The sequence below is a fragment of the Myxocyprinus asiaticus genome, chromosome 22, assembly GCF_019703515.2.
Source record: "Myxocyprinus asiaticus isolate MX2 ecotype Aquarium Trade chromosome 22, UBuf_Myxa_2, whole genome shotgun sequence".
In the NCBI taxonomy this organism is placed as follows: domain Eukaryota; kingdom Metazoa; phylum Chordata; class Actinopteri; order Cypriniformes; family Catostomidae; genus Myxocyprinus; species Myxocyprinus asiaticus.
This window is the reverse complement of record NC_059365.1, coordinates 21,186,185-21,212,436: the sequence shown is the minus strand read 5'-3', so window position 1 is coordinate 21,212,436 and position 26,252 is coordinate 21,186,185. Positions and strand designations below refer to the sequence as shown.

General features: G+C 37.7%; 1 protein-coding gene across 7 annotated transcripts in view; it reads left to right on the top strand.

Moving 5' to 3' along the window:
- ablim3 (actin binding LIM protein family, member 3) overlaps window positions 1-26,252 on the top strand; it is a 115,166-nt gene that overhangs the window by 71,578 nt on the left and 17,336 nt on the right. For 5 of the 7 annotated variants that reach the window (XR_007892520.1, XR_007892519.1, XR_007892518.1 and 2 more), the window contains exons 7-11: window positions 8,263-8,350; window positions 17,733-17,791; window positions 17,912-17,983; window positions 23,320-23,475; window positions 25,127-25,156. Coding sequence is in view for 1 of the 7 variants with exons in the window: in XM_051649815.1 (XP_051505775.1) it covers window positions 8,263-8,350; window positions 17,733-17,791; window positions 17,912-17,983; window positions 23,320-23,475; window positions 25,127-25,156 (405 nt within the window). In the remaining 6 variants the exon portion in view is untranslated. The remainder of the gene's footprint in view (window positions 1-8,262; window positions 8,351-17,732; window positions 17,792-17,911; window positions 17,984-23,319; window positions 23,476-25,126; window positions 25,157-26,252) is intronic. The other 2 variants (XR_007892522.1, XR_007892521.1) reach the window with 1 other exon arrangement.

The following is a 26,252-nucleotide window of genomic DNA, read 5'->3' as shown; positions in this document are numbered from 1 at the left end:
TGTCACAGGACCAATGTCCAACATTGACCTTTACAAACACACCCAGACTCTCAGCCAACCCAGGAACCCTCAATATATAAAAGCTAGATTATATACTGTATGTTTTAAATACCTGTCCATGGACCCTTTGCAGATCCACCCCCCCCCCCCCCCCCCCCCCCCAAAATAATTGACCTAAATAATTGACCAACTACTAATATGTACCCCACATATAGGAGATCTTTGCAATAAGCAACTGATCTTTAAAAGGTATTGAATATGCAATACCACACACAGAATTCAACTGAATAGACAGCGTTAGAGTAATACCTAAAAAAAAAAAAAAAAAAAAAGTGAATTGATCCATCAATCGAGCCAGGCAGCAAGCCTCTTCTATAAAAAGATCAAGGGATAAATATGAGGAGATGGATGAAGTAGTCCAGAGAGATGGGGAATATAACCACTGTTTGAAGCTCTTCTCTCTCTTAACACACTTTCACCATTTATGGTTGAGAGAATATTATAGAATAAGTGAATTGGAGGGAAGAACACTGTAAAAAGTGGTAACCTGCAATTGTTACTTTATTTCTAATAAATCTAAAAAAAAAAATTCTAATATATTATAGCTATTTCTGCCTGATCTAACACTTAAAAATGAGCCATGTTGGTCTAACCTAATGTATTCAGGTTGAATCAGTGATGTTAAATAATATTTTTGACTTGAATCAAACCAGTTAATTTAGATGCTATCACATGAAACATATTTTAGTTAAAAAAAAAAAAAAAATTCAGCGTATGTTTGACCACAACAAAGACCATGGGGTGTGTGCTTCTAATTCTATAAGTAATGAAACACTAAAACACTATCCCTATTTGGAAAGCTTGACATTAAGGAATAGATGAAATAAATGAGAATGCTCCCATCATTTTCTCACCTTCATGCCATCCCAGATGTGTATGACTTTCTTTCTTTTGTTGAACACAAACAAAGATTTTTAGAAAAATATCTCAACTCTGTAGGTCCTTACAATGCAAGTGAATGGTGGCCAGAACTTTGAAGGTCCCAAAAGCATATAAAGGCAGCATAAAATGTATCCATGTGACTCCAGTCTCTTCAGAAGCAATATGATAAGTGTGGGTGAGAAACAGATTAAAAAGTAATTTTTTACTATAAATCTCCACTTTCATTTTCACTTTCATATTCTTCTTATTTTGCTTTTGGTGATTTGCATTCTTTGTGTATATCGCCACCTACTGGACAGGGAGGTGAATTTATAGTAAAAAAAAAGGTCTTAAATAGTGATATGTTTCTCACCTATACTGATCAAATCGCTTCTGAAGATATGGATTTAACCACTGGAGTCATATGGATTAATTTTATGCTGCCTTTATATGCTTTTGGGACCTTCAAAGTTCTGGTCACCATTCACTTACATTGTATGGACCTACAGAGCTGAGATATTCTTCTAAAAATCTTTGTTTGTGTTCAGCAGAAGGAAGAAAGTCATACAAATCTGGGATGGCACGAGGGTGAGTAAATGATTTTTTTTACTCTTTGTATTTTTTTAAATAATTTTCATTTTTGGGTGAACTATCCCTTTAAACCCCAACAATTTGGTGAGTGGCACAAATCCTCCACTGCCAAATGACTTGGTCCTTTACCAGTACTGGTTTAATGGGTAGTTACTGAGAGAAAGATTGATCAAACTGATGAAGGGCCAGTTTGTTGCCCTGCCCTGTTCCTGCCTTTAGTTTGCCTCCCCAGTGGCTCATTCTTTACCCCTGGCACCCTTTCTGTTATTGCCTTGATGTTTTCTGTGACAACATAGAACAGGGTGATGGAGTCAGGGAGTGTGTGTGTGTGTGTGTGTGTGTGTGTGTGAGAGAGAGAGAGAGAGCGAGAGAGAGACGGTGAGAGACAGAGAGAATTTGTTTAATGTGATGGTCGCAGGGGAGGAGGAACATGATGAGGTAGTTTACATACAAATAAGAAAGGAGATAATTTGCCAGCAGAGAGTTCCAAAGCTGATGAAGCTTAATGCTAAAACACACACTCCAAAAGCATTTGTGTGTACACACACACACACACTCACTATTCCAGTCTGTGTGTTTGCTCTTATCCCAGTCTGAGTGGCTGGTGTGAAGTGCTCTGTGTTCAAGCGAGCTCAAGTCAGGTTATTTATAGCTAGTGGGACACAGGCTGATTTATCTTTATCCTGCCTGTTTGATTTGCACTTAGTCCCTGTGGGAGACACCTAGTGATACAGCATGCCTCTGAGCACTTTGATTCTTAGAGCAATGACAGCATTCACTATTTCTCTAGCTCACATACTGGCCTTTTCTTGCCACCGGCTCTGTGCATTTTTGCCTCCTTCACATTACATCCCATTTAGAAAATACATAGTCTGAAAGGATCTTCAGGTATATTTGCAATCTTTGCCTGTAAATAACAAATCATTCTGGTGTAAAGTGATGGTTTTAGCTGAAGTATGTATTTGTAGACTTCAAGATCTAGTTCATGATGTGAACCATGCAGGTTGTCTGTTTTGCAGCTTTTCAGGTGGAAGAAGTGCTGACTTTGAAAGGATTGTCTGCGTTTAGCCGGTTGGCTTCACTTGAGGATGTGTGTGTATATATATATATATATATATATATATATATATATATATATATATATATATATGTATATACACTGTATATATATACTGGCGGCCAAAAGTTTGGAATAATGTACATATTTTGCTGTTTTGGAAGGAAATTGGTACTTTAATTCACCAAAGTGGAATCCATCTGATCACAAAGTATAGTCAGGACATTACTGATGTAATAAAACAGCACCATCACTATTTGAAAAAAGTCATTTTTGATCAAATCTAGACAGGCCCCATTTCCAGCAGCCATAACTCCAACACCTTATCCTTCAGTAATCATGCTAAACTGCTAATTTGGTACTAGAAAATCACTTGCCATTATATCAAACACAGTTGAAAGCTATTTGGTTTGTTAGATGAAGCTTAATATTGTCTTTGTGTTTGTTTTTGAGTTGCCACAGTATGCAATAGACTGGCATGTGTTAAGGTCAACATTAGGTCACAAATGGCAAAAAAGAAACAGCTTTCTCTAGAAACTCATCAGTCAATCATTGTTTTGAGGAATGAAGGCTATACAATGCTTGAAATTGCCCAAAAAAAAAAACCTGAAGTTTTAATACAAAGGTGTACACTACAGTCTTCAAAGACAAAGGACAACTGGCTCTACAAGGCCAGAAAGAGATGTGGAAGGCCAGATGTACAACTAAACAAGAGGATAAGTACATCAGAGTCTTTAGATTGAGAAATAGATGCTGACAGCTTCATTATATTCTACCCGCTCAACACCAGTTTCATGTACAACAATAAAGAAAAGACTCTGGGGTGCAGGGTTTATGGGAAGAATTGCAAAGAAAAAGCCACTTTTGAAACAGAAAAATAAAAAAAAGGGTTAGAGTGGGCAAAGAAACACAGACATTGGACAATAGATAATTGGAAAAGAGTGTTATGGATCTTAACCCCATTGAGCTTTTGTGGGATCAGCCAGACTGTAAGGTGCGTGAGAAGTGCCCGACAAGACAGCCACATCTATGGCAAGTGCTACAAGAAGCATGGAGTGAAATGTCACCTGAGTATCTGGACAAACTGACAGCTAGAATACCAAGGATCTGCAAAGCTGTCATTGCTGCACATGGAGGATTTTTTGATGAGAACTCTTTGAAGTAGTTTAAGAAGTTAAATAGTAAAATTGTAATAGTAATTTTTCACGTTATTAATGACCTGACTATACATTGTGATCAGTTGAATGCCACTTTGGTGAATAAAGGTACCAATTTCTTTCCATAAGAGTAAAATCTGTACATTATTCCAAACTTTCGGCAGCCAGTATACACCGATATACACCGATCAGCCACAACATTAAAACCACCTGCCTAATATCATATTGGTCCCCCTCGTACCACCAAAACAGCTCTGACCCATTGAGGCATGGACTCCACAAGACCTCTGAAGGTGTCCTATGGCATCTGGCACCAAAACATTAGCAGCAGATCCTTTAAGTCCTTTAAGTTGCGAGGTGGGGCCTCCATGGATCAGACTCGTTGGTCCAGTATATCCCATAGATGCTCAATTGGATTGAGATCTGGGGAATTTGGAGGCCAAGTCAACACCTTGAACTCTTTGTCATGTTCCTCAAACCATTCCTGAACAATTTTTGCTGTGTGGCAGGGCGCATTATCCTGCTGAAAGAGGCCACTGCTATCAGGGAACACCGTTGCCCTGAAGGGGTGTACGTGGTCTGCAACAATCTTTAGGTATATGGTACATGTCAAAGTAACATCCACATGAATGCTAGGACCCATGGTCCCAGCAGAACATTGCCCAGAGCATCACACTGCCTCTGCTGGCCTGCCTTCTTCCCATGGTGCATCCTGCTGCCATCTCTTCCCCAGGTAAATGACGTACACGCACCCGGCCACCTTCTTCGATTGCTCCACGATCCAGTTCTGATGCTCACGTGCCCATTGTAGGCGCTTTCGGTGGTTGACAGGGGTCAGCATGGGCACTCTGACCAGTCTGCAGCTCCGCAGCCCCATACGCAGCAAGCTGCGATGCACTGTGTGTTCTGACACCTTTCTATCATGGACAGCATTACGTTTTTCAGCAGTTTGTGCTACAGTAGCTCCTCTGTGGAATCGGAACAGACAGGCTAGCCTTTGCTCCGCATGCGCATCAATGAGCCTTGGGTGCCCATGACCCTGTCGCCGGTTCACCGGTTGTCCTTCCTTGGACCTCTTTTGGTATGTGCTAACCACTGCATACCGGGAACACCCCACAAGACCTGCCGTTTTGGAGATGCTCTGACCCAGTCATCTAGCCATAACAATTTGGCCCTTGTCAAAGTCGCTCGGATTCTTATGCTTGCCCATTTTTCCAACACATGAAATTCAAGAACTTACTGTTCACATGCTGCCTAATATATCCCACCATTTGACAGGTGCCATTGTAACGAGATAATAAATGTTATTCAATTCACCTGTCAGTGGTTTTAATGTTGTGGCTGATCAGTGTATATATATATATATATATTAAATGTGAAACGTGTGATTTCTATGCCACTAGCGCAAATTGCAAAAATAATAACACTCCCCCTGTCTGCCATTGGTTGTGTCAAACAGATATGCCCACCCCAAACTCATGCCATTGGTTGAGCCAATGTTGAGTCTGTCACCACAGTTTGGGGCATTTCTCAGTTTCTTTCCATCTGATTTGTCTGTTATCTCTACTGGAAGAATAAAGAAACTAAAATTAAAAATAAATTGTTCAAGAGTTGTTTTCATTCTCCCCAATTTCATCAACAAGCTCTATTCTTTTAACTGGCCCACTGAAACGCTCCCCTTAATTACTGATTCTTTGCAGTTAAGAATCTCTGTAAGCTTTAAATGCGCATATTATGAGCAAGAGAGTCATTAAACATGTCTGAAAAAGCTCAAATGAGACCTGAGCAGCTTAAACAAAAATAAAGAGAAAGTGCTCTGTTGTTTAATAGGAAGAACACTGTTGAGAAGAGTGATGTGTTTACAATTTTTATTGTGCTCATGATAATGGTTTTAACAGGTGGAACACTTATGTGCTTGTTCATGTTGTTTTAAAATCCCGTGAGTATCTTGAACATTTTCTTACTCTGTTTGTCTCTTCCCATCTCTCTCTCTCTCTCACTCTCTCTCTCTCTCTCTCTCTCTCTCTCTCAATTCAATTTCAATTTTCAAGTACTTTATTAGCATGATTGTGTTTACAAACAATATTGCCAAAGCATTAATACACAAAACAGATAATGGCAAGACAAAAAATAATAATAAAATAGGAACAAATAACAATAAAAATAGAATTAAAAGGTGCCAGGTAATGAATAAAATAAAATAAGCATTTAACAAGACATTATGATGACATATGAAAAAAAAAAAGAATATATATATATATATATATATATATATATATATACTGTGAACAAAGTACATTAAGTCAGTAATTTGCTGCAACTGATGCGTGATTGTCCTCACCCAGTAACACCTGCATTTGATCTGTTTCTGCTGAACTGGAAAACTGTGGCATGAGGTTTGAGAGTTTGTCAAAGTATTTCTCTGTCACCTCAGTAAATTTCTCACAGTGAAGGAGAAAGTGTGTCTCTGTGTCGACCTCACTAGTGTCACAGTGAGCACAGACTCGTTCTTCCTTTGGAAGCCATGTTTGTCTGTGTCTCCTTTTCTGGTTTTAAGCTTCAACTCTTGGGTTTTAAGGGCTTTATGTTGCAGTGTGTTAGGGGAACTTAAATTTAGGTGTGTCCAAAATTTGAGGGATAATTTCTCAATATGTATAATTAGGGGGTATCTGCCTAGTTCGGCCCAGCATGAATTAGTAGGTGTTCTTCTCTGAACTCTTAGAATATTTCTACAGAATCCTGCATGCAGGGATTCTATGGCCCAAGGGTGGACCCCAAACCTCACATCCATACAGAGGAGTAGGCATAATAATACTATCAAAGATTTTACACCAAATTGTAACAGTAATGTTTATTTGGGTAAATTTGCCCTTAATAGCGTAGAATACTCTTCTAGCTTTCTCTTTTAGTCCATTCACTGCCAGACCAAAACCCCCTGAAGCACTGATTTTTAGACCGAGGTAGTCGTAGTGTAGGGTGTATTCTATTGCAGTGTTTCCCAGAGTGAATGTGTATCTGGTTTCCTGTAATCTGGCTTTTTTCTGGAAGAACATAATTTTAGTTTATTTTTTTTATTTTTCAAATTGACTGTCATGGCCCAGTTCTGACAGTAGTTCTCCAGCAGGTCCAAGATCATCTGCATAGAGAAGAAATTTAACTTCAGAATTATTTAGAGTAAGACCGGGTGTTGCATATTGTTCCAGTTGCACTGCTAACTCATTAATGTAAAAGTTCAACAGAGTTGGACACAAACTGCAGCCCTGTCTCACTCCCACCCTTGAGTAAAGAATTATGTTCTTTTATTGCAAATTTTAACTCCACACCTTTTGTCCAAATACATAGATTTGATAGTGTCATACAATTTACCCCCAGTGCTGGATTGTAGAATTTGATAATAAAGACCATCATGCCAAATGGAATCAAATGCTTTTTTTAAATCGACAAAACATGCATACATTCTGCCTTTGCTTTTTTGATGAAAGTGCTGGTTGACTATCAGTGTGTAGCATGTGAATGTGGTCGGTGATGCGGTGGTTTGGTAGGAATCCAATCTGACTCTTACTCAAGACATTGTGCATGGTAAGGAAGGCCTGTATCCGGGCGTTCAGGATAAAACAGAAAGTCTTCCTCAGATTACTGTTCACACAAAAACCTTGGTAGTTATTGGGGTCGAACTTGTCTCCACTCTTATATAATTGGTGTATTAAGCCCATACTCCAGGTATCAGGAAAGTAGCCAGTTTGCAGAACCAGACTGAACAGTTTTAACTAGGCCTCCTGCATTACTGCAGGGCTGTGCTTCAGCATTTCTGTTCTAATGTTGTCTAAACCACATGCCTTTCTGGGTTTTAGTTTCTTAAGTGCACCTGTCATTTCTTCTCTGCTAATCTGATAGTCTACAGGGTTTGGTTATTTTTTTTTATTGTAGATTCCAATTGACTCAGCTTATTTTGCATGTTTTTCTGGTCAGGTGTGAGATTTTCTGGAGAAATTTCATTGAATACGTTTTTAAAATAGCCTTTCCATAATTCTCTGTTTTGTATAGATATGTCCTGGCTGTGTTGTTTATTCAGACTGTTCAATTTTTCCCGGAACTGATTATCATTAATCAAGTCTTCAATTTCATTAAGAGTGTGATTTAGATGTTGTTGCTTTTTGTGGCATATTGTATTTTTATTATCCCTGAGTGCTTCACAGTAATTTTGTCTGGTTTCAGCTTTGTGTGGCTCTCTGTGTTTTTGGTTGGAGAGCTGTCTGAGTAGTTTTCTTTTAATTTTACATTCTTTATCAAACCAAATTTCATCCCCAATTTTTTGTTTAGTTTTCTTGTTTGTATGGAGTAGGTTTGCTTTGATTGAGCACCTTTGATAAATATAATTTATTTGTTGTACTGCGGAATTTACGTCAATCTTGTTAGCTATAAACTGTGTTATTTGAAATCTATTGATTAGGTTGGACATTTCTTTGCAGCTAATTGCACTAAGGAATTCTCTCTCTCTCTCTCTCTCTCTCTCTGTCTCTCTCTCTCTCTTTCTAGGCTGGAGGAAAGCACTATCACCCCACATGTGCTCGTTGTGCCCGTTGTCAGATGATGTTTACAGAGGGAGAGGAGATGTACCTCACAGGTGAGGAGAGGTTGCACAGGCCATACCTTCCGTAGAGTGGATACAATGAGATCAGGGTAAATAGTCTCAGATTTATGGGATCTGAACCAACGAGAGAGGAACTTACAGCCCACTCTACTGAATACATAGAAAGTATTGACCTTCAATGATCAGATTTATTTATTTTTTTGCTCAGAATTTTTTTTATTGCTCAGATATTTTCTATTTTATTGCTCAGAAGACTTATTGGAGTTTCATTTATTAATTTGGCAGTTATCATTTATGTTATATTTAATGGTGGTGTATTTTTTTTTTTTCAATGTTAAAATACATTTACTAGCTTAATATGCAGAGACAACTATAAGTAGCCATTTGTTTGTTGATTCCCCAAAAAGTGTAAACACTGTGGCTCTGTGGCCCTATCAAAACATTGCCTTTTTTTGAGTATCCTTACCAGCTTGATGCAGCAACAATGGCTAAACCAATGTCGTGAGTTTTGGTGTGACTGTTGGTTTTCCGACCAATGGCAGATGGGAGGATTGTTAGGGAAACCTGTTTGAAAAGTAATTATTTTTACAATTTTGTTTAGTGACAATAGTGGTGCAAAAAATACACACTTTACCTTTAATAGAGTTCTGTATGTTTCATTTAAGTATCAAGCTTGTCTCAAATATGTCTTCTAAAATTCTTTAGGAGGAATAAAAAACAGACCGACATGTATTGACAATCTAGTATAGAACTATGGATAGTACAGCATAGGTAATTTTGTCATGGGAGAATTTCATGAGAAATATTTGAGATCGTATTGAAATCTCTGACTTGATTGCAGACTTCGGTATCTTTGCTATTGTTGAGAAGTCTTCTAAATATCTTAATGAGACCCTTGTGAGATTACAAGGGTCTTTTTCCAGGGGGAAAAAAAAAAATCTAAGAAGCAGTAGACTTAGGCTAGCATCTCTGCTATCCATTTGATCTCATTATTGTCTCAGAAAACAACTGAGATATTAAAGAGATCTTATTTGGATTTTTCTTTCCTGTGGGTTAGGCCTATTCAGCCTTTTGCAGGAGCAGATGAGGATTTGGCTAATAAAGGAGCTCTTTTAGAGTATTCAATGACAATCCTTCATAATTAACTCTATTTCCAGAACATCATGGACAATATTCAAGATTCATGTGGGAGATAAAGCCTTTAGTGGAACATTTCAAGAAGGACTCTAAGGGTCATAAACAGAGGCTCATCTGACTCTGGCTTAATGTCCCATTCAGTGGGTTTCCCCTCATAAAACTGTGTGATCACTCATATGACATTTAGAGCCAGAGGCTGGTGGGCATTAGAATGCACCACAGGTCTTTGCGTGTTTGTCTGTTCTGTTTCACATTCAGTGGTAAGACAGCAGTGTAAGTGTGTTACACTTACAAACATGCCTCGAGGTAAATGCGTTTAAGAGTCAACAGAGCCAGTTTTCAGCTCTCAGTATTATTATAATGCAAAGAGAGAGAGAGAGAGAGAGAATTTGAATTTAAAAGTCTCTTTATTCCAACTCAATCATAACAAAACATACAGTCATATTACAAATAAAGTCTTTAAAAGAAAATATTCAAAAGAAAATCTACAAAAAGCTTGAGAAAACTAGATTACCATCTATAACTGCACATAAAGCATTTTTGTAACACCATATTCTTTCAAAAGTACAATTATCATTCATTGACTTGTATATGAAATAATGAAATAATGAAAATCAATGAACACACAGATTTACAAATGTTGAAAATAAAACGATAACATTCTGTCCAGGCTTTAATTCCATTCTGTTTTTCATGCTTATATATATTGCCATCTTTGCTTTACCTACTATAAAATTTAAACACTGGCACACAAATCTGTTACTTCGCTTATACTTGACACCAAGAATGAAAATCTCTAAAGAAAAAACGTCACCAAAACAATCAAAAATACCCTCCAACAGTCTAAATAAAGGTTGTAACATGTTACATTGCACAAAAACATGAAATATTGTTTCTTTTTCAAAACAAAAAGCACAATCTAAACTACTTTCAGCATTCAACTTTGAAATAAAAACATTAACATCAATTGCCCCATGTAGAATTCTCCATTGCATGTCACCAGCTCTTTTCTCTAACGGTGGCTTATACAGAGCTCTCCATTCTGGCTTTGCACTCTCATTTAACCTAAAAAAGGAACGCCAAGGTGTGTCTACCTTATTTTCTAAGATTTTTTATTTATTTTTTTGTTAAAGATTAACACACATGCTTTATACACTTTTACCATCTGTTGAGAAGAAATCCCAATCCATTTCTTTTCCAGCATTTAGAAAAAAACCAGTAGTCATTTAACTTCGGTGATAGATATACAGTTGGAAAATTACCTCTCACATTGGGAAATTTTTCTTCAGAAAAAACAGTTAACATTTTCTTCTCTTCAATTGTATTAAATTGAATTAAATTTGTGAAACCAAGTGTATTAATGAAAGACAATTTTGCGGCCACTATTTCTGCATTTTCAAAATTAGGGCCAGATAAGCTTAATAAAAGACACAAAGTTGTAACCTGAGAATTGCACAGAAAACTATTGAACAATCACCATTGGAAGATATGTCCAGACACGCTCCATATATTAATGGCTCTTCAAGCAGCCACAAAAGTGAGTCCGTGCAACTTTTCCTTTGTGGACTGAACAGCATCATACTTTGGAAAGATTCCTATAAAATATAGGCAGCTTTGCAATGTCCAGTTTTTTGAGGTCCACAAAAAAAAAAAAAAAAAACAATGATCAATTCTTAGCTTCAGCGTATTCTTTAAAATGGCGCAGGTTACCGCTCTTCAATTAAAGTTCAATGGCCCTTCTAAAAATCTCCGTATGAACTTCAAACGAAAAGTTGCCGTTCTACTTTGTAGATGTAGCAATCTGTGACCACCTTCATCTTTTGGCAGATATAGCATGCTCTGAGGTATCCAATGTAGATGATCCCCAAAAAAATGTATAAAAATAGTTGAATCTCAGCCAGTAACTTTACAGGAGGATCCATGCATGCCAACTTGTGCCACAGAGATGATGCTACTAAATTATTAAAGATCAGAGTACGCCCCTTATATGACATGCTTGGAGCTAACCACTTCCATTTACTTAACCGACCTTTAACCTTGTCAACTAGACCTTCCCAGTTTTTCTGTACAGTAACTTCATCTCCTAAAAACACTCCTAAATATTTGAAACCCCCAACATTCCATTTTAAACCACTTGGAAGTTTAGGTTTACCTTTTTCCCATTTTCTAAAACACAGAGTTTCACTCTGCCCAGTTTGCTTTAGCAGATGATAAAAGACTGAACTCTTTAATAAGTTTTATTAAAATGTCAATATCATCTTGACTATTAACTAAAACTACTACGTCATCAGCATGCTGATAGATATAAAAAACATTTTCACAATTCAGTATTTTCAGTCCATTTAACTTTTCTCTGATCTGTAAAAAAGGCTCAATGGCCAATGAGTACAACATACCTGATAGTGCACACCCTTGTCTGACACCCCTTCCTACCTTAAAAGGAGCACATAAGCCACCGTTTATTTTCAGCAAACTCTGTACATCACTGTAGAGAACTTTTATCTTTTTAATAAAATATTACAAAAACCAAATTCTAAATCAAAATCAAATCAAATCAAATCACTTTATTGTCACACAGCCATATACACAAGTGCAATGGTGTGTGAAATTCTTGGGTGCAGTTCCGATCAACTTAGCAGTCGTGACAGTGATGAGACAGTACCAATTTACAATAACATCAAATTAACACAGCACAATTTAAACATCTGATATACACATAATTACACTCAACAATATACAAGTAATAACATACACTGTACAGTATACAATACGCACTATATAGATACACATTATTCAATAAAAATAAAAAATAAAAATATATAAAAAAGTATATATAGTATATATAGAATGTACAGTATTGTACTGTATTGACATTCAGGCTGTCGGTTGATAGTCAGTTGCTAAGAGAGAATATAATATAATAATAATTTATGACAGTCCAGTGTGAGATATAAGAGTAATAAAGTGCAGTGCTGATGTATTTTGATCGTGGGAGATCAAGAGTTCAGAAGTCTGATTGCTTGGGGGAAGAAGCTATCATGGAGTCGGCTGGTGCGGGTCCTGATGCTGCGATACCGCCTACCTGATGGTAGCAGTGAGAACAGCCCATGGCTCGGGTGGCTGGAGTCTCTGATGATCCTCCTAGCTTTTTTCACACACCACCTTGTATATATTTCCTGGAGGGAGGGAAGCTCACCTCCGATGATGTGTCTGGCAGTTCGCACCACCCTTTGCAGTGCTTTGTGGTTGTGGGCGGTGCTATTGCCATACCAGGCGGAGATGCAGCCAGTCAGGATGCTCTCTACAGTGCAGGTGTAGAACCGTGTGAGGATGTGGCGGTTCATTCCAAACTTCCTCAGCCATCTCAGGAAGAAGAGGTGCTGATGAGCCTTCTTCACAACGACTTCAGTGTGGATGGACCATGTGAGTTCCTCAGTGATGTGGACACCCAGAAACTTGAAACTGCTGACTCTCTCCACCGGTGCTCCACTGATGGTGATGGGACTGTGTTCTCTGTCTTTTCTTCTGAAGTCCACCACAAGCTCCTTTGTCTTACTGACGCTGAGGGAGAGGTTGTGCTCCTGACACCAGTGTGTCAGAGTGTGCACCTCCTCTCTGTAGGCTGTTTCATCATTGTCAGTGATCAGACCTACCACCGTCGTGTCATCAGCAAACTTGATGGCATTGGAGCTATGTGTTGCCACACAGTCATGTGTGTACAAGGAATACAGTAGTGGGCTGAGAACACAGCCCTGTGGGGCTCCAGTGTTGCGGGTCAGTGATGAGGAGATGTTGCTGCCTATTCTAACCACCTGGCGTCTGCTTGACAGGAAGTCCAGGATCCAGCTGCACAGCGAGCTGTTTAAGCCCAGAGCCCGGAGTTTCTCATCTAGCTTGGAGGGCACTATGGTGTTGAATGCTGAGCTGTAGTCTACAAACAGCATTCTCACATAAGTGTTCTTTTTTTCCAGGTGGGAGAGAGCAGTGTGTATTGTAGATGCAATGGCATCATCAGTGGAGCGGTTGTTGCGGTAAGCAAACTGCAGCGGGTCAAGAGAGAGAGGCAGCACAGAGCAGATGTAATCTCTGATTAGTCTCTCAAAGCATTTGCTGATGATGGGGGTCAGAGCAACAGGACGCCAGTCATTTAAGCAAGTTATTGTTGATTGTTTTGGAACAGGCACAATGGTGGATGTTTTAAAGCATGTGGGGACTACAGACAAAGAGAGGGAAAGGTTGAAAATGTCCGTAAAAACACCAGCCAGCTGGTTTGCGCACGCTCTGATGACATGGCCCGGAATGCCGTCTGGGCCCGCGGCTTTGCGGATATTCACCCGTCGGAAGGATCGGGTTACATCCGCTACAGAGACGGAGAGTGAACTAACCTCTGTAGCTTCAGCCGCGAGAGCTCTCTCCATGAGGGTGGTGTTATTTCCCTCAAAACGAGCATAAAAAGTATTTAGCTCATCCGGGAGAGAGGCAGTGGTGTTCATGGCGGAGTTTTTATTCCCTTTAAAGTCCGTGATGATGTTAATTCCCTGCCACATGCTTCTAGAGTTGGTGGTGTTAAACTGTCCTTCAATCTTGTTCCTGTACTGGCGTTTTGTGGTTCTGATTTCGGAGGGCATAACTGGCTTGTTTATGCTCCTCCGCGTTCCCGGAATTAAAAGCGTAGGTCCGCACATTAAGTGCCGCACGAACATCGTTATTTATCCATGGTTTCTGATTCGGATAGATCCGTATTGTTCTGGTCAGAACCACGTCCTCCATGCACTTTTTGATGAAACACATTACGCTATCAGCATAAACCTCGATGTCGTCATCAGAGGCGGACCGGAACATCTCCCAGTCCGTGTGATCAAAACAGTCCTGTAGCATGGAATCTGATTGGTCCGACCAGCACTGGATTGTTCTGAGGGTGGGTGCTTCTTGTTTCAATTTCTGCCTGTAAGTGGGCAGAAGCAGAATGGAAGAGTGGTCCGATTTGCCAAATGGTGGGCGGGGGAGGGATTTGTAGCCATCCCGGAAGGGAGATTAGCAATGGTCCAAAACCCGGTCCCCTTGTGTGTTGAAACTAATGTGCTGGTGGTATTTTGGTGCAACTGATTTTAAACTGGCTTTATTAAAGTCCCCGGTCACAATGAACGCGGCCACAGGGTGCGCGGTTTCCTGCTCACTTATACTCCCATACAGTTCCTTGAGAGTCCGGTCTGTGTCAGCTTGTGGGGGAATGTACACAGCTGTGATAATGACCACTGTGAATTCCCTCGGTAGCAAGAATGGTCGACACAGAAGCATAAGAAATTCCAGATCAGGAGAGCAGATAGACTTGATAGAATGTACGTTCCTCTGATCACACCAGGATTTGTTGATCATAAAACATACACCACCTCCTCTGCTTTTACCTGAGAGGTCTTTCGCTCTGTCCGCTCGGTGCACGGAGAACCCCGCGGGTTCAATGGCTGAGTCTGGAATCTCCGCAGACATCTAAGTTTCCGTAAGGCAGATAATGCAGCAGTCCCTTGTATTTCGTTGGAAAGAGATCCACGCTTTCAGCTCACAGAGCTTGTTATCCAGAGACTGAACATTTGCCAGTAGAATACTGGGAAGTGGGGGTCGATTTGCGCGGCGTCTTACTCTGATGAGAACGCCGGCTCTGTTTCCCCTTTTCCTTTTGCATTTCCGTGGCCGGGCAGCCCAGACAAAGGACTCCGCTTGCGTGTTTGTAAACAGCGGGTCGGCATTGAGGAATTTGAAGTCCGGTTTATGGTGTGAAATTGCTGAACCAATGTCCAAAAGTGTTTGTCTGTCGTAGACAATAAGGCAGACAACATCCAAGACAAAAAACATAAGAATTGTGAACAAAACAAACAAAACACTACTATGTTGTGTCGGAGCTCACAACGCAGCAGCCATACTCAGCGCCATCTTCTAAAACTTTCCATAAATGAGGATGTTCAACTCAGTCGAAGGCTTTTTCTTGATCTAAAGAGATCAAAATAGAGTTAATATTAAACATTTTGGAGACATCTATGATATCACGAATTGGACAGATGTTATCAAAAATAGACCTTCCAGGTACACAATAGCTTTGATCTGGCTTAATTATTTCTTCCATCACTCCTGCCAATCTATTTGCTAACATTTTGGAAAACAGTTTTTAATCAGTACATAAGAGTGATACTGGACGGCAATTTTTTATTTCATTAAGGTCTCCTTTTTTGGTAGTAGTGAAAGGACCGCTCTTCAGCAGCTCAACGGCAGTCGCCCTCCGGCCAAATTTTCCTTAAGCATCATGAGCAAGTCTTCACCTACTACTTCCCATAAAGACTTGTAAAAGTCTACAGAAAGACCATCCATACCTGGCGCTTTTCCTGATACCATGCCTTGAAGCGCTTTGGACAGCTCAGTTAAGCTTAAAGCTCCACCGATCTTTGCATTGGCTTCTTCCGATAATTTAGGCAGGTTTCCAAAGAAACCTCCATCAGTATCATCCTCCAGTTTGAGCTCACTCTTATACAAATGTTCATAAAAACAAACTGCTCTCTTTCGAATTTCTTTAGGGTCTGTTAATAACATCCCCATTTCAGATCTCAAAGCATTGATAGTTCTTTTCTGACAATTTTTCTTCTTTAAATTAAAGAAAGAATTTAGTTGGCGCATCCAATTGATCTTTATGTTGAAAAGGTGACCTGACCACAGCTCCCTGTGTTTTAACACCTAGTAGGAAATAGCCTCCAAATATCTATCCTGATCATTCTGTTCTACTAATTCTTGAAGTCTCATTATTTCAGCCTCTAAATATTCTAAAGATTTGTTTATCTCCACAGTGACATTTTGAGTATACTGTTGACAGACATTTTTTTATCTGTACATTCCCAAAATCCCACCACTGTTGTATTGAATCAAATGAACTTTTTGTTTCTCTAAAATTTTCCCAAAAGCACTTAAAAACATATTTAGAATTTTTATCTTCCAACAGTGAAGTATTAAAGTGCCAATACACACTTTTTAATTTTACAGAATTCATTAGAAATGAAAAATTAACAGGTACAATAGCACAATTACTGAAATTAGCAAGTTGATATTTTAGTACATAAAATCTGTCCAATCTAGCTAACGAAATGACATTATTACAGGTATGAACCCAAGTATACTATCGCTGCTCCTCATGAAAATTCCTGCAAATATCACACAAATCATGTCTCTTGATGACTTGAATAAGTCTTTTCCTAGAGTGTAGATGTGGTTCAATATGATTCCTGTTTACTTCTTTTTCTGTACAGTTTTTTTTTTTAATTTTGCCACAAATACTGTCGATTGAGCTTAACTTGTTTTGAACCTGGAATATTTCTTTAAGAAAAATACATCTATTTTCTAGTGATTACATTAAATGTATTTTCCTTAAATTTAAGGAAACTTGACTTCTCCGTCTGATTCCAAACCTAAAACTCACCTAAGATGTCAGAAGAGTGACACCTTATTAGCAGGCAGGCCTAAGTTTTCAAAACACCATAAAATCATTATTTTCTTTTCTTTTCTTTTCTTAAATTGTCTTGAAAACGCACTGAAACAGTGGCCCCAAAAAGTATTTGGACACGTTAGGGCAATTACAAAAATAAATAAAAATAATAATAATAATCTCTATCCATTAAGACAAGTATTTGGACACTTTCTGGTTGTCAAACAATAGTGGATCATGTGGCTAACTGTCTTAGGTCACCTGTGTGAACTTGAGGGGTACTGACTTTAGACATCTAATAAAAAACATATAACATTATTTGTATGCAGATAACACTTTTAATTTTTTTTGCCCAATGCAATGACATTCATACCTTCTTAAAGGTGAACTTTTTCCTCATAATTTTATTTATATTGCCATATAAATAAATTGTAAGTTTGAAACATATGTATAAAATTATGACCACTCACATGAGATAAAGACTTCAGTCATATCAGTAACTGTATAAAAGCTGTTTAAATCTACACGGAGAGGGTCTCCTCATGGGGTCCGCCATGTTAGGATTAGGATTAATCTCAGTAACCACCCTGTTATTGGACACTTTCACCCAATTGATCATGGCTGACTGTGAATAGTACATATCTACAATGGCATCAGTAACTGCAAACTGCTGTGTTTGAATGATGCTGCATCTGTGCCCCTAGGTGTCAGTGTAAGTTTAAGTGTCCAAAAGTGTCCAAATACTGTTTGGAGGCCACTGTATATGTTGTGCATGCAGTTACTTTAGAATGTTCTTTGTTTGAATATGTCTCTCAGGTTCAGAGGTGTGGCATCCTGTGTGTAAACAGGCGGCACGCTCAGAGAGGAAACTAAGAGTGAGTCTTTTTCTTTGTTTTGTAGACTGAATTTCAATAGGCCTTCAGATCTCACTCCAAGGCTCTGATGTGTTTGTTGATTTTTTTTTTTTTTTTCCTCTTGTTTAATTTATTTTACAGTTCAGGCGCACATCAGAAACCTCAGTCTCTCCTCCAGGCTCCAGCATTAGTTCACCCAGCAGGGTCATCTGTGTAAGTAGTCAATGGCTATGTTCTAAATAGCATACTGATATACCACTCTTACTATGTCTGCAGTGTGTAGTATGTATACTGTGCACATTATGTAAATTATCTACAGCAGGGGTTGGCAACCTTTTTGACATGGAGTACCATTTTTTATTTTCCAGGCCAATGGCTGTGCCGACGACGTTTCTATTTTGCGTTTTTCTAATATTAATAGTTTATTTTGCATTACAAATGATATTATCAGCATAACAGTTTGAGTGAAAAATTTGTGCAAAACCCGATGATTATGATATAATCATGATCTTGCATGTGAATTTTCACAGAGTGAAACTTTTGTACAAAATTAGTTAACACAGTTATTGTCACAAATTTGCTGATTTGATTACTGATCACAAAATTGTGTGGAATTTAAAATATTTCTTATATTATGTCATACTACATTTAACTAAATCATGCAGAGCTGGGTAATCACTAGCATGCAAGCAACAGCGAGAGAGGAGCAGGCTATTTTATTTATATGAAGTTTTTTGCACCTGCATTCCAATCTATATCTGGATGTAATCCTTCCTCATGATCATGCAGCGTGTTTTCATCAGCTGAATGGGAGGCTAAACACTATTAAAGTGTGACAAAACTCGCGCTGTGTTTGCAAGCCATTCGCGATTCCGATCAACTATTTAGCCCTTTTCGGTGAATCGCACCTGCAAAATCCTAAAACGTTATTTCCATGTTTCATTTATATTTTGAATAGACTTGAAAAGATTTTTGAACACCACCACGATGTGGGTTTATGTTTTCTCTTTTAATCTTTTAATGTAATTTTGACAGTGATCATGGTTTAAGGATGGTGTACCTGTATGCTGGGTTGGAAATCTCAAGGATTATTAGTGGTGGTTTCCTTATTACATGATGTGTTGTTCTGAAAGCAAAAAGTATGTAGGCTGTCATCCGCACAGTCTGATCGAAGCAAAGTGGGTGCGTTTACTCACGCGGTTAACTGAAAGTGAAGCGTTGCTGGCTCATGATGCGCGAATGGCTTGCACGCGTTGCACGAGTCTATTGGGTATACTGCAGTCTCGTCGCATTTTAGCTCTTTGTTTTCATCTCATGAAAACACGTTGTGTGATCATGAGGAATGATTACATCAAGATGTAGATTGTAATGCACGTGCAAAATTTCATCTGAATAAAATAGTCTACTCCTCTCACGCCGTTGCTGGTGTGCCAGTGATTACCCCTCCACGTGCCAATGCTGGCACGCGTGCCATAGGTTGCCAACCCTTGATCTACAGTATATTCATAGAATGCCCAAATAACCTACTACATTTGACAAAATACAGTATATAACAGAGCACACTGTGTGCAAAACACTCATTGTGAAAAATGAAATGGAAGTCATATTAATATCGATTTTAACATCTCTTTTTTGACTCATTATTTTTACATTTTTACACACTGAATTAAAAATGCAAAATCACCGTTTTTATTTCCAAGATGTTGGATGCCACTTATGTGTAATATGATGAGGTCATGTGACAACAATGTTGTATACTACTGTTTTTCTTTACTGTGGAATAATTCTTATTGTTTCACTAACTTAAAAAAAAAAATAGTAGGCAGTATACAGTGTATCCTGCACAGTATTCATCAAGTACTGAACTTGTATTACATTATAATCATCAGCCAATCACTGTCTAGTTAACTGGAAAAAGACGTTGTGAAAGTACCAGCTAAATATCATAGGAGAAGGACATAGGCTAAATACAAAATTATAAAGATGAGGAGATAACCCTGCTCAAAAGACTAGTTTAGACCAGCTATTTCCAGAATCATCCAGGCTGGTTTAAAGTGATTAGTGCCTGTTTGATGCTGGTCTGACTTTATAGCTGGTCAACCAGTATGGTCTTTCTGGTGAAGCTGGATGAATCTTGCTGGTTATACTAGTTAAGAATCCTGATGGGAACACCATCACACCAGTGTCCAACCAGCATTGCTGGTCTCCATGATAATGTGTAGTAAGCTGGTGACCAGTAATGCTGGTCTTTCAACAGGGAAATGTAATAAATTAAATGAATGAATTAAAAAAAAAAAAAAATTATAATACATTTATTGATTGAGTTTATGAACTGAATTTAAGTTTAGTTAGTAGATGCTCAATGCTTGGGTTAATGAAAGCACAATAGCTATATGCAAGACGGATCACTCTCATGCTTGGATCTATTGGCATGTTCATAATGTCTGTGTACGTATATTCTGCAGTGGTGCAGACATTAACATCTCATGTAGAAGTGGTGGGTGTGTGTAACCTTTGTGCTGTATGTGATTGATGTGTGCATAATGCATTGTAAGCATATGTGCTGTCCGCTCCTGCAGGTCCATATCCTGCTGAAGGACAAGCATGAGTGTTCTGCAGCAGGCAACATATGTGTACTGCTCTTGTGTCGTGGGAATGCAATTGCCTGCAGCTTTGTAATGATTATCATGAAATACTACCTGAGGTCATAGGACAAGGAAGTCCACCTTTCAATATGTTTATGCACTGACTTGGTTTTGAAGTTCAATTTGGTTAATGTAGGTTCTGTGTGTACAATAAAACAGAAGAGTCTTTCAATTTGTACAATACAACAAAGGCAGGGGTGTGAATTACTGAGAAATTACACTTAATACTTAAAGTATGGAGGTCAAGATTGTACTAATTCAAAAAATCACATGTAATTGTACTAGAATTTAAAAGTAATAAGCCATTTTTTTCATAGCTTTTGAAATAGATTGATGAATTTATAAGACAGAGGATATTTTCTCATTAAAGGATCTTTCAAGTTGTTTATAGACTGATCACCAAACTGTGTTCTTCAACAATGATTATAGCATCATTAAAACATATTGCTTTAGGTCAAAGACTCTGTTGTAGTGATTGAAGAGATGTCTCTTCTAAAGGACAAATGACTAATAGTAGCAATTACATTTTTAAATTGATTACAAATTACATGACAAAAATTGCAATCAGTAACATAATCTAGTAGATTACATTTTGTGGTAATCTAATCTGATTACTTTTGGATTACTTTCAACCTAATTTGATTTTATTTTGTCACATGCATTTGTGTAGGATAATCATTTTAACTTAAAAGTACAAAAAGAAAGAAAATGTATTCCATTTTTATTACTAACAAAAAGAGCCTCATAAAAAGACCTCCTTATTACATTTTTAAAAAGTGCATTAAACATTGCATGAATTAAATAAATATTATATCTAACAGCAACGACAGTGCATGGCCAAAGTTTTCAATACAAAACAATGAGACATCAAGTTCATTTTAGGTGCATAAAACAATAGCAGCATTACGAACATTAATGAACATAAAATAAACATAAAATGATCATAAAATGAACAAAAATGAATGACCATAAAATCAACAGCAACGACGTTGTGTAGGTCAAAGCTTTCATCTAAAAACCCTGAAACACTTTTAACCCTTACTGCTTACTGATAGTCCATAGCCTATTCCAGGGGTACTCAATAGGCGGACGCTTCAATCCAGACCAATATCTAAATCTTTGTGCTAGTTATCTGACACCTGGCTTAGTGATTGTGTAAGCATACATGTATACACGCACGGAGTGGGAATGGGAATAGCGTGATCCACAGAGAGAAATATTTCTCTTTAGAGCGGGAATAAAGTGCATCCAGGGCTACGCGCTTATTTCTGCTCTCCGTGCGTTGCCTCTCTCGCCACTATAGACATGAGGCGCCGCATAAAGCCTGATTTACTTTATGGGATTCAGACGGTTCAGCTAAGCATGTTAGGAGCCTTTTTTTTATAATAAACAAACAGATTTTTGTTCTAATTTTGTGAAAATTAATCAGAGATGTCATCATGGCATTCATGGCAAGGAAAGCCTACTGTATTTATACTTAAATTAAGCAAACATTATTTTAATGCTTCACTGTTGATATGTAAATTGTTTGTTTGTTTGTTAGTAGATTCTCACTTTAAGGAAAATATATAAATGGTTAATTCAGACTTTTACATTTTTATAAATTTTTCACTCAGTGGACACCCATACAGTATTTTTTATCGGTCAAATTGCCTCCTATGTCACATACACATTCTATATATTCTGAATGTAAAAATATTTAAACACAAAACTGTACTGCTGTCATTCAGCTTCAAAACGAACTGTTGATCTTATCTTTTAATATTCATATCCAAGTGCCCTGGACTGATGAAGTCTTGATGAAATAGTTTAATCTTTTCGGTAGAAAAGATCTCTCAGACCCCATTATTTTGGCTGTCTCTGGGCCCCCAATGTCCTCATCCCTTTCCAGTTTTGAAGAGACTATTTTGGCTGTTAAAGATTCATTTTTTATTTCCTTACAAAGTACAATTGCTGCCAACATGGCAAGTTATAACAACTATTCAAAAATATATACTATATAATTTCATAGCCATATGACTACTGACACCATGTAAGCTACGTATTATTATCCAGACCTTTGCTGGGAAGGAAATGTAGAGACCGGACCTCTTGGAACTTTAACTGAATACCCCTGGCCTATTCCAAAACTGAGGTGCATATCTTCTGCGCTTCGAGATAAGAATATGATGGTATTGATGTGAACATGATCAATAAATTATTAACAATTTACTGATGTTGCCTTGTTAAAATGTAATTATTTAATCTATAAAAAAGTAACTGAAGTCCGATTATGAGTATTATAAAATGTAATTGAATCCAATTACAAGTACTTGATTTTTGTAATCTGATTAGTTAATCCAGATTATATGTAATCCAATACTACCCAGCACTGAATACAATAATATCTTTATTACTTAAAATCGATTTATAGAGGATAGATTCATGTCATGATAACCAGTGAAACATACTTTGTAGTTTAAATGTCTAAAAAAAAGGGACTTTTTTCCCCTAGTATTCAGTTTCCCAATTTCCCAAAATAATACTTAGAGTAAGTTCTCTATTAGCTATTTTTTAGTACAGTATTTAAGTACAGTTACAATAGTAATATACACCCCTAAATAAAGCCTGCAAATTTTGAAAAAGGAAAGTGTATGTATATACACAACTTAGAGACTGTTTCATAAACAGCCTTTCCATATCCAGTATGACAGTTTTAGCAGTTGTGAACTAAATTACAGTTTAATTCATGAATGCAATTGTGTTGTGCCAGCACTTGCTTTAAAATGCTTCTGTAAGTACACAAACTCTGCCGTAGTCTCATTCCCACACTTAATTGTGTTGTTGATGTTGTCACCTGGCAGTGCTGCTCATCGTGTTTGACATGTGTGAGTGTGTGTATCTGTCGTGTGTCCCTCTCTTCAGGCGAAATTGGAGAACGAGCTCCTTGATTACAAAGACTTGGCAGCGCTGCCTAAGGTTAAAGCCATTTATGAGGTTCAGAGGCCAGACCTCTGGTCCTATGAGCCCTGTCACAGATACTGCTCCAATGACAGGCTAGAGCACCTCATCTATGGGGAGGTACTGCCCCAGTGGGCCACTAGAACCCTTCTGAGTTTACTTTTAGCATGTCTCCCCCGTCCCTGAATTTACCGGCCTATTCACTCTGGTCCTAGCCAAGCTTCGTACACTTTGCTTAGAGTACCTCATTTGTGTCAAGTCCTTGGGCTGGCTGTTTGCTTTTATTTGGTGAAGCACTATGTGTCTGTTTTTCCCCACAATTAAAGGGATAGTTCACCCAAAAATAAAAATTCTGTTATCATTGACTTACCCTCAATTTGTATACTTTCTTTGGAACACAATGCCTAACATCTCCTTTTGTGTTTTATGGAAGAAAAGTCATATAGGTTTGAAATAACATGAGGGTGATTAAATGGTGATAGAATGTTCATTTTGGAGTGAACTATCTTTTTAATAGTCAATATTAGTGCTTTTGGTTAAGCCCCCCTGCTTTAGCACCTCCCTGGAAAATGCTAGCAATTACGTGATGTTGCTTTATTCACGCTTGCTGAGTAGAAAATGAACAGTGTGACAGGAGGTAGGTAGGTCTAATCATAGTGGCTCCGTTCCCTTGCTTCTCTTACCCTCCTAACATATCAGATGTCATAGAGGAAGAGACTGAGGGCTCTATTTTCATGATTGCGCAATGCAATGCGCTACGACCGTGTGCAATGTCTTATCCAATTTTAGTGAGAGCGCTAATTCTAAGTGCAATTTTCATGCCAGCGCAAAGCACAACTGGGCATGGATGGGAGTTTTTGTGCCTCTGTGGGTGTAGGCGTGCAAACTGTGGGTGTATTATATGTAAATGAAGTGCTGCAATTTGCTATTTTCAATAATTATTATTATTATTATTTTTATTGCTATGTTTATATATTATTATTGTATATTTACAATTGTATTTATGATTTAATTTTGACTAGTAATTTTCCTTAAAATGTTTGGATTAAATAGATTTTTTTTTTACCAATTCATAATTTTTTATTATACTTTAATTTCATTTGAAGTGTAATTTGAAAATAGAAATATTCAATCAATGAATTTAGTTTTTCAAAATCAAAATCGATGGGTAGAAGTGAAGTGCCGATACAATCACTGTTTATACTAGTCATGATTTGTGTGTCAGTAGATGAAAAGGATTAATAATAATTACTTAATTTAATGGCGCATACATCCAAATTCTGATGAGAATCATATTTTTCATGTGTATAAATGAAGTGTGTCACTGTCATAGAAATATGCCTGACATTCATTAAGTTAATGGACAGAAGAACATAATTTTCAATTCTTCTAATTCATTGCATACAGTCAATTTACACTACCAACTTCTTATGAATGTGCTGTCTTTGTTTAAATCATTGGTGCTTGAGGGAATGGACTACATAATAGGACGGAGATGCTGGAATAACCGGAAAACAACCTCAGAATTAAATTGCACTTGGTCACGCCTTTTGCGCATTACATGGGCGATTTCACCAAACCCACTTGCGCCTAGACTTAGCGCATGCTTGTACGAAAATTCCAAAACTTCATGGCCATGCCCATTGACATTGCACTTATGATTTAAGGCATTGCCTTGCGCATAATGCTTGCACTCTTAAAATAGGGCCCTGAAGGTTTATCTCTGACTTCCTGTTAAACTGACTCTCTAAATCTTTTTTTATTTCCACAGTCCTTGGGCACACTCTCCCCTTATTCTCAGGTAGAAGTTTTTGACTTAAATATTTACTATTGCTTTAATGTGTTGAAAATAAAAATGCAAAAAATTCAAATTGATTAAAAGAATAGTTCACCCAAAAATGACATTTTTACATAATTTACTCATATGACTGGAATGTTTATTAAATTTACCCTTTTGTGTTCCGCATATGAAAGAAAGTCATACAGATTAAAATACAGATTTTTCCTTTTTGGGTGAACTATTTCTTGAAAGCCTGTTGCTCTGTGAATATTTTTTAATTAGTGCTGTCAATCGATTAAAGTTTTTAATCGCGATTAATCGCATAATCTTTCAAAGTTAATCATGATTAATTGCAGATTTTGAAAGTGCTGAAATTTCACTCTAAATATACTTATTTTCTTGTCAAAATGCATTTATTTCTACTTAGGAAAGAAAACAAAAAATATGTAACAATATGGTGCTTTATTAAAATTTTCCAAGCAAAGCCTTCCACGGTATAAAGATAGAAATACACTAAAATAGCACCAATTCAAGTAACATTAAACGTTTTCCAAAATCTTAGTGGGAGTTTGAATAATTGAAAGAACTAGTCCCCACATAGGTTGCATATTCATTGCAATGGGCATTAAATCTCTTCAACTCTCATCCTCCACAATATTAATCTGCTGGTAAACTGTGGCTATCTGCTTTGTTACAGCAATTGTGAAGCCACGTTTATGATTCGCGTCAGGGCGTCAGCACCAGTGCAGACAAAAATGTCTCATTCTGCGTTTTGGTGATAGTTAAGACTTGGCATGCTTTACTTAGGTTCAAAAATACTTGATTTCTGTCACAAGTTCCATCTAGGCTTGTTTTGTACAACAAATAGAGTAAAGAGCTCCTTTCACCATCACTTTATCACTGACACTGAATCACTCCTGTGTGTGTTTGTGATGTGTCCATCAGTGTAATGACTCCGGGCAGACACATTGCAAAGATTCCGAGCTTCCAACCAGTGTTTATGCTGTATTAACGATAAATGCGTTAATCGTGATAAAAAAAAAAATTAAAAAAATTAGCATGTGTTAACGCTTTATTTTGACAGCTCTAATTTTGATCCATATGGCCACTGAGCAGT